At 41.9% G+C, this 18277-nt stretch overlaps 1 protein-coding gene across 4 annotated transcripts in view; it reads left to right on the top strand.

Annotated features, from left to right (window-relative positions):
* Positions 1-2914, top strand: part of LOC124152106 (carbohydrate sulfotransferase 3-like) — a 41102-nt gene extending 38188 nt beyond the window's left edge. For 3 of the 4 annotated variants that reach the window (XM_048382574.1, XM_048382573.1, XM_048382575.1), the window contains exons 3-4: positions 378-585; positions 1924-2913. In XM_048382574.1, coding sequence (XP_048238531.1) covers positions 378-585; positions 1924-2743 — 1028 coding nt within the window. In that variant the 3' untranslated portion in view covers positions 2744-2913. Of the gene's footprint in view, positions 1-377; positions 586-1923 lie in introns of all 4 variants that reach the window. The other variant, XM_048382572.1, reaches the window with a different exon arrangement.
* Positions 2915-18277: the final 15363 nt, after the last annotated feature.

Raw genomic sequence — 18277 nt, 5'->3', positions numbered from 1 at the left:
AGCGGCGTTCAACTCACTCACATTTTCGACGAAAGTTTATACATATTTACATCAACCGACACCATGGAAATCTCACATGGCATCCAATTTCAATTTAGGACAGAGAGATAGACTAAATGACATGGTTTTGCGACGCTTTGAATTGAATTTCAGTTATATAGCGGCGTGGCAGCTTAATGTGGGAGGAAAGCTCGAAGTGATGCAGGTCTCCGACTTTTACCACTTTGTTGGAGGACAAGGCTGCAGAAAAAAACTACAAATAATGATCAGGTCGAATTCAAATCCACGACCATCGGATTCTGGCACGAGTAAGGGCCGCAACTCCACACAGTGAAGTTATATTTAATGATTAATCAAGTAACCTTTTATTTATTCAGCGGAGTTCTTCGACCCGAGGCCGTCACGGATCTACCCGAACCGCACCCGACTTCTTATATCTACGTATCTGCGCAGTGGATCCACCTTGACAGGAGCGATAATACAGTCTAGTGACGAGGTGTTCTACGTATTTGAGCCTCTGCTTATGATCTATGAAAAATGGCGACACTCCCAACTCCCCTTGAAATTCTTCAATCAGAAGTCAGAGTAAGCGTTTTTAACACACTATTCAGCACTTATCCACTGGGCAAAACATGGGTACCATTTGAACTATTGTAATAACATTGCCATAGTAAAATGCATTTCCCATAATATTGCATCTTCCCGAGGCAAGGGAGACAACTGACTGTAAAAGTCCATTTACCAACCTTGCCGAATTGCTTGAATTTATGGGCTCGATCGTAGCGCCATCAGTATCTATTACGAGTTATGTCCCTTCTATGCTCCTCCTGTTGACCAATCAGATTCCACCTCTCATATCACTTGCTTGAAAGAAAATGGCGGCACACAGTAAAGACGATCTGATCTATGATCATGCTTTATTGTAATACAACGGGTCTTATTTCGCGAAGTGCATCGAAACACGTGAGCACCTTGATTAAAAACTTGAAAAGATTTGGAACGTATATGTTAAGACTAAATTAACAGTTTGATTGCTTTGTAAATCCTGCAATCGACCGAAATCTGCACGTCAGTTTAGGAACCTGATGTCAATTTCGTTACGCGATTTTGATTTGACTATGCATAGACTCGTTAGTCCAGCCAAAATTTAAAATGGACTTTTATGTTTAGTTAACACCCTTGCCTCTGGAATATGATACTGTGCAAACGTGGACCTACTTTCAGTGTCTTCATAGGCATGTAGAAGATTGATATAAATATGACAGGGAATCTTATGGATAACAACTGCTTCAATATACATGGTTAGACTAAAATCTAGTCTCTGAAATGAACATATCGTACATAAAAAAACAGTTGTTCAGTTATCTTAATAAAAATATAATAAAAAGAAGCCCAGTGACTCTCTTCATTTTCAGATACTGCAGTGATCTAGACTTGCCAAACATTATAGACTTGCATGGGCTGTATTTGATATATATTTGTATCAGGGTCTGTAAGACAGACTATATACATGGTATATACATGACATGTTGGATTCTCCTCTTTCAACTGTCCATCAAATCCCTCTTAACTGTATACCACCTCCACAGAATGGGTGAACTTATATGTATCTAATTAAAGCTGGCTTCATTTTTCAATTTTCTATCAACATATCATTCACCAACGCTACCTCCCCATGAAGATCAGGGTTAGAATCGGTCTCCAGCAACCCATGTCGTGAGAGGCGTCTAACGGGATTGGACTTGGTTGATGCATGTCATCGTATCCCAATTGCGTGGATCGATGCGCATGGTGTCAACCACTGGATTGTCTGGTCCAGACTCGTTTATTTACAGACCGCCGTCATATAGCTGGAATATTGCTGTGTGCCACGTTCATCAACAAATAAACAAACATTAATTACGTCCATGCTTCTTGTTTCAGACTCTTCAAGAACAACAACAATTTTGAAAAGAATGCAATTAAAACTGTTGAGGAAATATGGAACTGCTCCTTTGAAAATATCGATCTTGACACCCTTACGCAATTCCACATGCAGGAAAGCAAAACAACTAAAGCATATTTCAAGTGTACTCAACGGAATCCTGGCGTGAACGGAATTGTTGCCTGTTTACCTGATCTCAAAGATCTCTGTCGATCAAGGCGGATTAATTCACAGAAAGTAGTTCGTTTGCCTTTAAGACTGGTATCTCCACTAATGCAGAAGTACCCGGATTTGAAAATAATACATCTAGTTCGCGATCCTAGAGCATCAATTTTATCACAATATGTGAGGTTAAAGTATTTCCAATGGAGCAACTTACAAAAATATGCAGAAATGTTTTGTGCAAGAATACACGAGGACTTAGGTACCACAGCCAACCTAGCTCGGACATATCCAGGGCGGATAAAGTTAGTGAGATACGAAACTATGGCCGAACATCCATTACATATAGCAGAGGATTTGTATCAGTTTGTAGACTTGACGTTCACGAAGGAAGCGCGTCAATTCGTCTACGACAGGACGTTGTCCGGTAAGAAGGACTCAAATTGTGTGACCTGTTTGGTCAAGTCAAATGCGTCAGTTGCGGCCAATAAATGGCGGACGAGTATAGGACTACGGGCAGCTCAGGCTATAGATGCCAAATGTGGAAAGGTTTATACTCTTCTAGGTTATAAACCTGTGAAAACGATTCCTGATCTTAAAAATCTATCTCATTCCTTAAAAATAAATGATATAAAATTCGCTGAGATGAGTATCTGAGTTTAGGCAAATGACTTTAAGAAATAATAATTTATTTATGTATTTCTAAAAATCCAAATCAATCTGTAACTCTTGGTTATCTGAATATTATATATTCAGTGTTTATAACCATTGTGCTTTGTATTAAATGAACATTATGGAAGTAGTCAAGACTACTTTTGACGAATATTCAGTTGTTCTACATTCAGTCTGTATGGCGAGGTGAAATGGAGTGTCATTTCGTCGCGTTTAAGATTAGTGCATGCACGTGTGTGTGTCTGCTTGTACTAGTCCGGGCTATAAGTATGACGCGGCCTGGGATCGAAACACCGACCTTCATCCACTAGACCACAAGACGGTTCAGTCTGTATGAACTAATATAGAACAGGTATGAATACTGAACACGATCAACGTGAATACACCACGGGTGTGCATGCATTGCGTTCCCCCATCACATGTGAATACATACGCCCGCCCTGCTGTGAAAAGTAAAGTGTTTTTCGTTTCAGTCAAATAATGAAATGATTCCGTATATAAATCACGGATGTCAAAATATGAGCTCTACTCCGTGCACAAATTCTGTACGAATCTTGGGGCGGTCGGGTAGCCTAGTGGTTAAAGCGTTCGCCCGTCACGCCGAAGACCCGGGTTCGATTCCCGACATGGGTACAATGTGTGAAGCCCATTTCTGGTGTCCCCCGCCGTGATATTGCTGGAATATTGCTAAAAGCGGCGTAAAACCTAGTCACTCACTCACTCACTGTACGAATCTTATAGTTGCGAGCAGAGTAGATGACCGAAAGCTGATTTACCAGTCCTTCCGTCCACACCGACAAGGAAACCCCCCCCCCCCCTTGATGGCCAGAATGAGATGAAACGGCGCCAGCAAACCAGAATTCGCGTCAGGTTTGGAGGAAATGTGATCAAGACGTGCGCGTTTTTAGAGTTAGTTTCCACACTTTGGCAACATCAGAGAGCCTTAAATGCGCAAAAGGTCAATATCGCAATAAGTTTCAAACGCTGTTTATCAAGGCCAGGATTACTTGGCCACTTGGTAAACAAGTCCACACAAAAACAACTAGGCTGTCTTACAGACCCTGATACAAATATATCTCAAATACAGCCCATGCAAGTCTATAATGTTTGGCAAGTCTAGATCACTGCAGTATCTGAAAATGAAGAGAGTCACTGGGCTCCTTTTTATTATATTTTTATTAAGATAACTGAACAACTGTTTTTTTATGTACGATATGTTCATTTCAGAGACTAGATTTTAGTCTAAAAAACAACCAGACACAGCTTATGATTTCTTCCTTGATGCAGATGTACTGGGTTTCACAAGAGCAGTTTTATCTGAACTAAAACTTGACATGGCATGTTCACATTTGGGATCAAATGGCAATCCCAAAGGTAAAACTATCCACTGATACAATTTACCTTTCCATTGGATGCCTAAATATTTGTGGAATTCCGGATAAATCAACACATGGTTTACAAACTCGATGGGATAACCACGCACAGTTAAAAAACACAGGAATTCTGTACCAGCTGTTGCATAGCTTTCTTGCCTAGCGAAAATGTCAGGAGTGCCATTGTGACCTTGACCTCACGGTCGTCCTTCACCTCTACCACATGGAGCATAACATGCCCGATGAGATAAACACGCCACAGGGTAAATACTATCAACTTTGTCTGCAGGTTACTCGATGAGATAAACACGCCACAGGGTAAATACTATCAACTTTGTCTGTAGGTTACTCGATGAGATAAACACGCCACAGGGTAAATACTATCAACTTTGTCTGCAGGTTACTCGATGAGATAAACACGCCAGAGGGTAATACTATCAACTTTGTCTGCAGGTTACTCGATGAGATAAACACGCCACAGGGTAATACTATCAACTTTGTCTGCAGGTTACTCGATGAGATATACAAGCCGCAGGGTAATACTATCAACTTTGTCTGCAGGTTACTCGATGAGATAAACACGCCACAGGGTAAATACTATCAACTTTGTCTGCAGGTTACTCGATGAGATAAACACGCCACAGGGTAATACTATCAACTTTGTCTGCAGGTTACTCGATGAGATAAACACGCCACAGGGTAATACTATCAACTTTGTCTGCAGGTTACTCGATGAGATAAACACGCCACAGGGTAATACTACCAACTTTGTCTGCAGGTTACTCGATGAGATAAACACGCCACAGGGTGATACTATCAACTTTGTCTGCAGGTTACTCGATGAGATAAACACGCCACAGGGTAATACTATCAACTTTGTCTGCAGGTTACTCGATGAGATAAACACGCCACATGGTAAATACTATCAACTTTGTCTGCAGGTTACTCGATGAGATAAACACGCCACAGGGTAAATACTATCAACTTTGTCTGCAGGTTACTCGATGAGATAAACACGCCACAGGGTAAATACTATCAGCTTTGTCTGCAGGTTACTCGATGAGATAAACACGCCACAGGGTAAATACTATCAGCTTTGTCTGCAGGTTACTCGATGAGATAAACACGCCACAGGGTAAATACTATCAACTTTGTCTGCAGGTTACTCGATGAGATAAACACGCCACAGGGTAAATACTATCAGCTTTGTCAGCAGGTTACTCGATGAGATAAACACGCCACAGGGTAAATACTATCAACTTTGTCTGTAGGTTACTCGATGAGATAAACACGCCACAGGGTAAATACTATCAACTTTGTCTGTAGGTTACTCGATGAGATAAACACGCCACAGGGTAAATACTATCAACTTTTGAGGTCACTCGATGAGATAAACATTTTATTCGGCAATAAATATCAAGTCAGTTTGTGTTCGCTACTGCTCTGGTTTGACTATCCGACATTTATTGGTAACATTTTCTGATTTTACTATCAGTTTTGGTTAGTTGAGTCGATGCGAGAAACATGTCATCAAAAATATACGATACATATTTTGTGGTATTCTCCACAAACGTCTACAACCTCCGCTTCCCACAATACGCTGACACGCCATGATATAAATATAACTTAATCCCAATTCACTCACTCACTGACCAAACAAGTGGAAGACCCGTCAAAATTGCCATGTATGCTGTGCAGCAAGCGGGGCACCTACACACGGGTGAACACCAAACCGCCATGAAGGTTGGGAAGCAGAACACATGTCAACGTACAAGCCAGTGGGTGATGGAATGCAAAACTGCAAGGTTTACACTGGACCAACTTCAATGTTTTGCAGGGATATTCTGGATAAATCAACACGTGGTGGAAAAGATTCTTAATATATATATTGTGCTGCACCAAAGTTTATATATGAAACACTGTCACTGCATTACACCTGGTGAAACCTGGTGACAATTTGTGTCTGCTGATTTTAAGAATGTTTTCCACCACGTGTTGATTTATCCAGAATTGCAGAAATATTTAGGCATCCAATTGAAAGGTAAATTTTATCAGTGGATAGTTTTACCTTTGGGATTGCCATGTGCTCCCAATGTGAACATGTACAGTCGTGGCGTCCATGCAAAACATTAAAGTTGGTCCAGTGTAAACCTTGCAGTTTTCCATTCCATCACACAGTGGCTTGTACGTAGACATGTGTTCTGCTTCCCAACCTTCATGGCGGTGAATACCCGTGTGTGGGTACCCGGCTGGCTGCACTGCAAACATGGCAATTTTGACGGGCCTTCCACATCTTTGGTCAGTGAGTGAGTGAGTTGGGATTAAGTTATATTCATATCATGGCGTTATATATATATATATTCACATCACGTAGAATTGTAATCAGTATTAATTGTTATCCTGTCTTCAGCACAATACCCCACAGTGACACACACCATGGTTTGCAAACGACAGGTTCAATGACACCTAGCTTTTACAACGACTGTATTTCGGTGTCAATAAACAACACTTGTTTTCGATAAAAAAAAAAGACGGTTTGGAATATTAAATGGATCTGGTACCTTATGAAAAGGAATTTTAAAACTATTAACAATCCAATCAAGGATCAAAAGTTATCGGATCTAGCTTTTGAATTGATCCATTCATAAACTGTCGTAAAATAACCATCGTGATTTAGTAGTGGTATCTGTTTCATGATGGCACCGGAAGCAATAACAACGCACAGCCATACAAGAACAACTGTTCTGTACGGGGTCCTCCCCTTTGTCAGACACCCAGTTGTCAGAGAGTGGAATAGTGTGTAACTGCCACACACACCTCTACTCACCGAGGGGGCACGGGTGGCCCAGTCGTCTAAGGCGCCGCGATTCCCTGTGCAGAGTTGCGTCCCTTGGGCACACCAGAAACCTATGACTGTGGGTTCGAATCCCGGTTCTCCCCGATTGTGTTTCTAGGTTTGTCAGCACCATACCCATGCTCTTGGGTTTCACCGAAGCGTAAACGTCTGAGACCTGCATCACTTCGGGCTTTCCTCCCACATTAAGCTGGCACGCCGCGATATAACTGGAATACTGTTAAAAGCGGCGTTAAATCCATCTCACTCACTCACTCTGCTCATCGACATCCCATCTATCGTCTGATTGAAGTCATGAAGTCATGAAGAAGCAGAGCCAAGCTTTTCGAGATTGACATCGGTGCAGCGCCTCCAAGAATCAAGAGCACCAGCACTGAAAGAGAGCGGCGCCTCCTCCGCCTGAAGGAACAAATGCGTCAGAGAGTGAAGACCCCAATGCAATTCCTGGATGCAGCAGGTTTCAATCAAACTCTGGCTTGAATTACTGACAGTAGATTGACATTGATTGACATTGAAGTGAAAGTAAATATTACTATATTCATAATGATTGATGTTATGTACATGTATTCTACTTAATGTATATAATGTAATCCTCCTTTAAATGAGCCATATATTCCAAGGTATAAAGCAATAATAAATCCAGAATAAACACTGATTTGTAATCATTTTGTACCAGTTGTCACACAGTTGTTGACGACAGGACTAGTCAATTAGGATTTAAGGGAATATATCACACACCTGGTGTGCCCTCAACCATAAAAGTTGTTTTGTTGAACTGTCTGGCAAATGGGGTGTCTGACAAATGGGGTGTCTGACAAATGGGGTGTCTGACAAATAGGGTGTCTGACAAATGGGGTGTCTGACAAATGGGGTGTCTGACAAATGGGGTGTCTGACAAATAGGGTGTCTGACAAATGGGGTGTTTGACAAATGGGGTGTCTGGCAAATGGGGTGTCTGACAAATGGGGTGTCTGGCAAATGGGGTGTCTGACAAATAGGGTGTCTGACAAATGGGGTGTCTGACAAATGGGGTGTCTGGCAAATGGGGTGTCTGACAAATGGGGTGTCTGACAAATGGGATGTCTGACAAATGGGATGTCTGACAAATGGGATGTCTGACAAATGGGGTGGCTGACAAATGGGATATGAACTTCTGTACCAGCTGTTGCGGTGACGCCTCAACTGTACATAACTTAACACAAACGCGCCCACTTCGTCTCAAAAGGTCTAGGTTTAGTGTAAACAACGTTGCTAGGGGAGAAATACTTACAGATACTATATTACGTGGCATTATTGCCAAGAGGTTTAACTTAAGTGAGTGAGTGAGTTGGGATTAATATTGAATACAGAAAGGGACATTCTCGCGGTCTCGCATTCTCCCGATCTTGACCTTTGGAAACGAGCTTAATATGCCCCAAACACGAGAATGCGAGATCGCGAGAATGCGAGATTTGGCCCAAATATCGCGTTCTCTCGATCTCGCATTCTCGTGTTTTTGATACAAAGCACTTTTTGTCCAAAAGTCTACAACGCGAGAGTGCGACATATGGACATGATGAAAAATCTCGCAATCTCGCAATCTCGACTTGTCAAATAAGGCCACAAAAACACGAAAACGCGAGAACGCGAGAATTTTCATTTTCTCGCGATCTCGTGTTCTCGTGTTCTCGCGATTTAGACGCTGTCTGTGCGCATGCGTAATATCATAAGGTCAAGGCGCATGCGTGTACGTTAGTAGTCCTGTGGTCATGCTTCTTTCATGCTCTTCATTCTCCAAGTAGCATTTAGCAAACTTATGACTTGAGCATGAAAATGCATGTAATTTACATACACAAAGTCCCATGTAGAGTAGAGTAGAGTGCTCTCCCTTTGGTACAGTTTCCTATGTACTATAAATTGAAACCCTCAACATGCTCAATATAATTTAACGAAAGAAACTGTGTACACGAATGTCCAGTGACAGTTAAAACATTAATGTGTCCGGAAGCTGGAAACAAAATATCACTGTAAGTGAGAGAGTAAATTGTGATATTTTGATAAATACTTTCCCGCAATTAATTATGAAAATGTCGAATCGTGTTGAAAATGGTAACATAGGGTAGACCAGTCAGTGCCTTCCGCCATGACCTACGTTGTTTTAAGGTGTGGGACAAACGGGACGCGAAACTAATGGGAGGATACCGATTACACCGGCACAGTCTGACCCAAGCGGGATTCTCTCTACTGGTCAATTCTCCATGTGATACTCACAGCGTTGTGTGTCTCCCTAACCCAAGAAAATAAATATGAAAAGGACTCCAACTCAAGTCAAGAATGATTTGGCAAGTCAAGACTGCCTCAGTTTTGGCCTTGAAATCAAGCATTGTTTTGGGATCCAATTTTGATTCTATAGGATATATCATAGTTAACACTATCGTTTATTTATTATAATCAAAACTTGTATCTACAATACTGCGATGGACATGTACATGATCACGCACTAAGTAATATCAAACACTATTTTCTATCGTGCTGTGAATTTAACTGGTTCCATCATATATTTCCTGGTTGGTCTATCCATGTTTGATTCAAAAGCAATTTGTTATTTAATTCACTGAATCAAAGACGATACAACGTCTTTGACTGAATCGTGTAGTCTAAATGGATACAAGTTCATAACAAATATATAGTTTGAATGGCATTCCAAGAGAAGATATATATTTGCCATCATTTACTTGTGGTCCTGCGTTTTGTTGTGTTCACGGAAAAAACATTCCTGTGAGTCAGTGCGCTCACACCACAATAAGTCCAGTTTGGCCCCTCGATCGGCCGGAGCCACCGCCCGTTATCGCAGCTGGCCTTTGTTTATATCATCTAACATGGCTAATGAATTTCCTAAGTGAACAAGAACCTAATCAGCGAGGGGTCCTTTGTCCTCCTTATTCGGCTTCTTGTGGAAATCAGATATCCCAACTCACTGCTGGTTAATATATATTTTGCGCTAAATATTCGAAACAGAGTGAGTGAGCTGGTTTGAACGACATATGTACAGGGCCTCTATTTGAAATGGCTACGGCTCTCCAGTTTGAAAAAGTGTGTGTGTGCTGTTTAACGCCTCACTCAGCAATATTCCCGTTATAAGAACAACGAGTCACGCCATCAGTGCACGTTGGCACGCCAACAACCACACACATTCAATCATGAATTGCCTCGCACTATTAGTTTAAGTTTGCTATGGACCGATCCGGATTCATTGCCGATAAACCGCTATATTTTAAGCTGCATTTTTCTTTACAAAATGTGTGTAATGTCAAACATGCATGAGGGCGAACATGTCCCTTGTGGTACATTGTTGTTTTCCCACGAATGTAAGAGGGCTTCCACATACATGTGGAAACGTGGAAAGAATAAACGTACAAAGAGCATATGGGATTCACTACAACACGCATTCACAGGCTATCGACGAATAACAGACACAAAATTGTCAAATTGATACAGGACTCAACAGAAAATCGGTTTATCTGGGTATCTGTTAGAGAACATATAATTGTTGCATATATTTAATTGTGATATTATAGTTTGCGCTAACAAGAAAGACATAATCGTTATTGCTAATAATTGATTGAGAAACTATGAACTTTTTCAACCCAATCATCAGGTAGTTCACGTTCACTCGACTATGACACATTCGCTAACTTTTATTAGGGAACAAAATATCGCAGTGCAGAGATGTAAGAACTCCCAACAAGCATGAATTGATGATTGCGCTTCTCTAGACTTGGCTATTATAATTATAGAGCTACTATACATCCATGGACTTTTCCTTCAGTACTGCCTTGGAGCAAGGCTGACCACAGAGTGAGTGAGTAAGTTGGGTTTAACGCCGCTTTTAACAGTATTCCAGTTATATCGCGGCGTGTCAGCTTAATGTGGGAGGAAAGCCCGAAGTGATGCAGGTCTCAGACGTTTACCACTTCGGCGAAACCCACGAGCACGGGTATGGTGCTGACAAACCTAGAAACATAATCAATTTTCTTTTGTTAAATTATATTGAGCATGTTGAGGGTTTTAATTTATAGTACATAGGAAACTGTACCAAAGGGAGAGGACTCTACTCTACATGAGACTTTGTGTATGTAAATCGCATAGCATTTTCAAGCTCAAGTCATAAGTTTGCTAAATGCTACTTGGAGAATGAAGAGCATGAACGAAGCATTACCACAGGACTACTAACGTAGTCGGGGCGAACCGGGATTCGAACCCACAATCATAGGTTTCTGGCGTGCCCAAGGGACGCAACTCTGAACAGGGAATCGCGGCGCCTTAGACGACTGGGCCATCCGTGCCCCCAGTTTAACCTAACTTCAAGTACAGTTTATCAGTGATCTGTTCAATAATGGTCAAATAGTCAACCCCTTTCCCTTGATTTTCCCACCCGAATAGAAAATAAAAGAGATGGAGGAAACCAACGAATTTGTTTCATATTCAGATTTATGTATCTTCCTAGATATATAATAAAGTCGTATTTCAATTCTTTATTTTGGGTATTCATTTTGCTGAACAATAAGTGAGCGAGCAACGATTAAATTAGAAATACACTATGACGTATTTATAGATAGATAAATCCACACACCTGCAGTGTAGAATACACGAATATCCAACAAAAGAAACATAATCGACTATGCGGTACACCGTAGACAAGTAACTTAACAAACTGATGTGAGACATATGTACACTCACTCACTCACTCACTCACTCAACCACCACTCACTCACTCACTCAACCACTCACTCAACCACCCACTCACTCACTCACTCACTCACTCACTCACGCTCTACTCTCCCTTAGCTGCGAAGATCAAGTGGGTTCTAATTCATGATCATGATTTTTGGTTTGTCAACACCATGTTCGAATTTGTATTCACGCGGTAAACGTCTACTGAGAGCGTCTACTTTCCTCCATTATTATTTTTTTCCTTATATTGTGTTTAATATCTTTATTTATATATATATATTTATTGTTGTTGTTGTTGTTGTTGTTGTTGAAATTAAAATGTCCTTAATATTTAAAGCAGCCTCAAGACAACATGTTTTATAAATATACAACACACGCACTGTATACAAGATTGGCCTTTTCCGCTGAAAAGACACGTGTAAGGTGACTCGGAGCCATTGTAGGGGGCACGGGTGGCCCAGTCGTCTAAGGCGCCGCGATTGGCTGTGCAGAGTTGCGTCCCTTGGGCACACCAGAATCCTATGATTGTGGGTTCGAATTCCAGTTCGCCCCGTTTATGTTTCTAGGTTTGTCAGCACCATGCCCGTGCTCGTGGGTTTCACCGAAGTGGTAAACGTCTGAGACCTGCATCACTTCGGGTTTTCCTCCCACATTAAGCTGATACGCCGCGATATAACTGGAATACTGTTAAAAGCGGCGTTAAACCCAACTCACTCACTCACCCACGGTGCCATTGAAAACAGAGACTATAATTAACCCGCCGACCTCCCTAGCACATGGCCGCCACGTGATGTAAACATCCTGGCTTGCAGTCGACAGCCATTGACACCCTGCATGCATTCAACAGGCCGAGGCGCTTTCTGAGCGCTCTCCGCGGACGTTCGGGTGCAAACGAACGATGTGTCAACTGCCGCCGGCAGAGGGCGCGGTTTTCAAAATTGCGTAATTTAGCAATATTGTTGAACATTGTGTATGTAAAGTTTTATTGTTTAGAATAAAGATACAATAAAATTACCGTTAGTTAGACGGTCACCGATTAGATAACACAAGTTTATTTTATGGCATTATCGTCATATACGTCGGACCCAACTCTTGTAATCCTACCGACATATTTAACATAGGGAAATAAAAATATAGACTGTGATTGTGTTAATTCGCCGCTGATTGCGTACAGCCAAATGTCAGTGACACTTGACACTGGATGAGTGAGTATGGTTTTACGCCGCTTTTAGCAATATTCCAGCAATATCACGGCGGGGGACAACAGAAATGGGCTTCACACATTGTACCTATGTCGGGAATCGAACCCGGGTCTTCGGCGTGACGAGCGAACGCTTTAACCACTGGTCTACCGGTGATCGTTCGATATATCCGTTAGTTCGCTGTAGAGAGGTCGTTATGTACGTAAATTTTATATGATAATTTAAAGGAGATAAATCGTGGATTTGTAACAGTTCGTTGTATCCGTGTGTATGCATGGTGTAAGATTCAACTAAATGGATCGGTGACTTGGTGGATTGTGTTTCGTTGTACCCCGCCAATCGTTACCACTCGAATGCCCCGACGGCATGGGACGTTGTCCAAATCAACCACTGGTGAAGTTGTCAGGGACAAAATCGATTATATACAGGCCGCCCTGATATGGCTGAAATATTGTAGACTGCAGTAAAAATGAACAAATCGCAATGTTTTAGATTTATTTAAGAGAAGACAGACTCCTATGAAAATATCTGAAGTTACGTTTTCGACAAGTGAAGGTTTATATCGCATAATAATATATGTCAATTGTTTACACACACAAAAAATCATATGAGTGTTATTGGGACAAAACTGCATCTTGTTCACAAACAGACGCATGAAAAGGATTATTTTCCTGTGCTGAAATTAACATGGGTTGCAAGGAAAAATACTCCGTGCTGCGAGGGGCTTCAAAATGCAACTAAAACAATTGGGTTTTCCTGGTTTGAACAAGTGACAAGTCTTCCAGTAAATGTTATCTCTAACGTGGTGGTATCAAACTTCACCACAGAGTGCTTGTATGTCTTACAAGTTGTTCCATGTCGAAAAGTTAATGTTCACAGGCCCCGCATTTGTCCAAGTCCGCCATCTTTGTCACTCGGCGTGCCTCCTCCTCAGTATGCGCGGAGGCGCTGGAAAGCGCTCTCAGCGTGCGTTTCGTTCATTTGGAAATATTCGGAGGTGCTCGCTAGCGCTCGCTGGCGCCTCGGCACCAAACGGCTTATCATTATGAGAATGATGAATTGCAAAATAACTCGAAATCCAGAAAAGTGTATGAAACATCAATACGGTACTTGACCATGAATACCACGTACCCAACAAAATCTGAATTTTGTTTATTTTAAGACCCATGACGGATGAAGTTCTTTAAGAAACTATCATGTAATTTTGTATAGAAATGTGTACATGACACGTAGGGGGACAAACCGTGGAAGGAACAGCGCAAGCACGCATGTACTGCACGTTCTGTGGTAGGGGAAATGACAGAGCGTTAGAGGGGCCGTCTCATGATAATTTCAGTCGCAATCTGGTTTTCAAAAGGGGGGGGGGGGGGGGGGGGGTAGCCGTGATTCTGTTAGAATATGGCTAAAAGCAGCGTAAAACCAAAAAAGGCGCAACATTGCAAAGCGAATTGCGGGGCCTTAGACGAATATTTTGTATTTGTGTATTTAAAGAGGTGAGGTGAAAATGAGTTTAACGTCGCTTTATAGATCATTGCACTTATGTATCGACATGCATGCAACCGACCAGTCCTTGATTCACCCGATGACAAGCAGGGTAACAACAAGTACCATCTTTTTGAATGACGCGGCCAGGGACGAATCCACGACCTTTCGCTCTCCGGACACTCTACAACTAGACCACGGAGGAGGTCCGTTTCTTTAAATACTAATAACGATTAAAAATAGTCGAAATTCGAACATGCTACATTTAATTATAAATTATCTAGAAGAGTATAATACCAACTAACCCATTTGAAGAGATACAATAACGATTTAAAGTCATAACAATTTAGCCAGCAACCTAAAAGCATTTAATCTTTCACTTCCCAGGGTGCTGTCGTACAGCGCCTGTCATTCCTTGCGCAGCAATAAAGTTAAAACCAACGATCAACTTTAAGATAAGGTTGTTTAGTGAAAGGCGCCCAGAAACAAACAAGTTCAGTTATCTTTGGGAAAGAAAGGTATGCACCTCTCGCTGCAGTTTGCAAAAACAATAACTAGCAGATTATTAAAGTCGCAGTGATGTTGCTTGTGATGTCACCCTGTAACACCCACGAGCCCTGCCACCTTGTAACACCCGCTAGCCCGTGCCACCTTGCAACGTCCCAGTCTGATGCTAAATGTTGCGGTGACAGACCAAACACTTACAGAGTCAAAGTTTCCATATTTTTTGCAACACATCGAGGATGACATTACAACGGCAGTCTTTTAGGGCTATTTGTATTTTCTTTTTTTCTTGAAAGTTCAAGATACTTAATAAGTTGAAATTTCAAGATACATACTAAGTTGAATTTCAAGATAATGATCTTGAAATTTCAAGATAATAAGTTGAGAATTAAGATTCTGACCTGAATTTTCAATGTATGCATCTTGAAATTTCAACTTAGTATCTTGAAATTCAAGAGAAAAATAAAGAAAAAATACAAGTTGCTCTAAAAAGCTTCCGTACATTACAAATTTGTGAGGAAGCTATTTAACAGTTATATGCAAGATATAAAATTCTTTAAATGTTCCTGCGTAACTTTTCACGGTGTTATATATAAGGTCAATAAAACGGTAGTTATCTTTTGTGTCAACTCTCAGTCGCAACACCAGGCATGTAAATCACTGTGTGGTAGGATTTACTTAACAATTCACCGTGGCCCTACTACGCTTCCGTACTTTAAATAATTTTTTTCTTCGAAAGAACCATTTCTCTTCTGCTGTTAGACTTGGTCAGTTTGATCTAGACTTGCCTAGGCTTTAAGTAAAAGACAGATGCCTAACAAATATAAATTCCACAGTCAATGTGCAGGACAACGTTGGGACGTGCGTCCATGAGTGCGCGCGCGCGCGTGCGTGCGTGCGTGCGTGCGTGCGTGCGTGCGTGCGTGTGTGTGTATAACAAACAAAATATACCAAGAGTTTGAAAGAATATGAAAGAAAAACAACAACATGTAGAAAGTCAATATGTATATATTTCGTTAGAGTTATGTTTTAACATAATGTGTGAAAATGTTTATGTTATCCAAACAAAAACGTAACGACAGACTGAGAATTAAAGACACATGGAGATACAAAAAGTTTCATAATATCACTGTCACAACACTTGTTCGATATGACTTTAAAGCTCTGAAAGCACATTCAAAACCATTTTAATACCGCGTATGTCCACCTTGTGCATTACCGCATGCCTGAACGCGACGACGCACGGATGACGTCAAACGTCGGATGTAATCCGCATCCATTCCTCAAGGAGACTTTGTTCCAGTCCTTGACGATTACTGGTGCCGATGGTCGTCTTCTCATCTGTCGGTCAAAGTGATCCCACAATCGTTCGATTGGTTCACATAAGGATACCATGTCGGTCATTGTAAAACATGAATGCTCGCATTGTTCAGAAAGTTCTCTATGACCCTTGCGTATGCGGTCTTGCAATGTAATGCTCAAGACAATGCCACGTGGCTGTTTCTGAAAGAATGGTTGCACAACGGGTCTCAAAACGTAATCCCGATATCTCTGGGTATTCATGTTTTCTTGAATAATAACAAGCCTCGTTTTGACATCACCGCAGATACTTCGCCAGACCATGTCGCTACCGCCTCCAAATGGTTGAACTTGTTCATCACAATTTGGCGCTAAAAGTTCACCTACTTTCCTGCATACTCGCTGGAATCTTTCCTGTACAAGCAATATCATTTCTCATCCGGGATCATGACGGCCCGTGTCGCAGTTGCCAACGTCGAACTCGTGTGGCCCACGTTAACCTGTTGCGTCGGTGTTGACATCACTCAGCGCCGGTAGGTTCGACCTGCTTTGATACCTCGCTCTTAATCGCCTATACTCTTGTCTGTGGACTGACCCTGTGTCCCCGTGTCGTCTCTGTCGTTACCGTCGCTGTTAATAAGCGGTTTCGGAGATGAATGGACCGAATGTGTAGGTCTTCAATGGGCGTGGTCACCCGTGATCTCCCGCTTCTACGCCTGTCTGATGTTTTGATCGTTTGCTGTTTAACGCCACACTCAGTAATATTTCAGCTATATGACGGCGGTCTGTAAATAATCGAGTCTGGACCAGACAATCCAGTGATTGATATCATGAGCATCCATCCACGCAATTGGGATATGATGATATGCATCAACCAAGTCAGCGAGACTGACCACCCGATCTCGTTAGTCGCCTATTCTACCCCGGATCTTCACGGGGTAGAATGTCTGTCCTGTCTGCTGTCTCACTCACTCACTCACTCACAGTTGTAACCACAGTTGTGTGTGTGTGCGTGCGTGCGTGCGTGCGTGCGTGCGTGTGTGTGTGCGTGCCTGCGTGCGTGCGTGGGTGCGTGTGTGTGTGTGTGTGGTTCTATGTGTATATTTGTGTGTGTGCGTGTCTGTGTGTGTCTATGTGTGAGTGTGTGTGAGTGTGTGTGTGTGTGTGTGTGTGTGTGTGTGTGTGTGTGTGTGTGTGTGTGTGTGTGTGTGTGTGTGTGTGTGTGTGTGTGTGTGTGTGTGTGTGTGTGTGTGTGTGTGGTTCTATGTGTATGTGTATGCATGCGTGTGTGCGTGCGTGTGTGCGTGAGAGAGAGCGTTTGTGCGTGTAAGGGTTTATATGTATGTACGTTTGGTCTGTATGAGTGTATATGTATGTATACGCGTGTATGTGTGTCAGTGGTCATATGTGTATTAGGTATTCGCGCGTGTGTGTACATGCATGCGTGTGTGCGTGCGTGCGTGCGTGCGTGTGTGTGTGTGTGTGTTTAACATCTTGTAAATCCAAACACTAATTAGGTTAATTTCTTATAGGAAGTTCGTTAGATCGGAAAAATGACATGAACAATGGTCATAAATCAACGGAGGCCCCGCCGTGAACATTGAATAGAACCGCTAGGTTTGTGTTCAATGTCCGGAAGCGTTTGTAAAATCTATCCCCATCGGGCTCTAACAATCAAGGGATATAACTCTTGAAGACATAGGCTTTCCAATTTCCACATGTAAATACATGGCCCTGAGGGGCCTCATCGCTGTGCATGATCAGGATCAACATGATTCTAACACTTACTTCCAATATATCGAAGGAACTACTCCTGAAGTAGACGGGAGGGTGTGGATAGGGGGTCTTTTTCTTAATAGGACCGATCTCACCCAACCCGCACCTCTCAATTATACATATCGTGTCCCTTAAGGATCAATAATCGAAACCTATATGTAAATGAATTGTTCAAGAAACAAAATGCAAAGTAACTCCACATTTGATAACTTCATTTGTTACTGGGGTCATCCATGTTAAACACTCGGATTACAAAGTAACTCCACATTTGATGACTCTGTTTGTTACTGGGGTCACCCATGCTAAGAACCCGGAT

The sequence above is a fragment of the Haliotis rufescens genome, unplaced genomic scaffold (assembly GCF_023055435.1).
Source record: "Haliotis rufescens isolate VD_foot unplaced genomic scaffold, xgHalRufe1.0.p SCAF_4, whole genome shotgun sequence".
In the NCBI taxonomy this organism is placed as follows: Eukaryota; Metazoa; Mollusca; class Gastropoda; order Lepetellida; family Haliotidae; genus Haliotis; species Haliotis rufescens.
The sequence above is the reverse complement of the archived record's forward strand: the minus strand, read 5'-3'. Positions and strand labels throughout refer to the sequence as shown.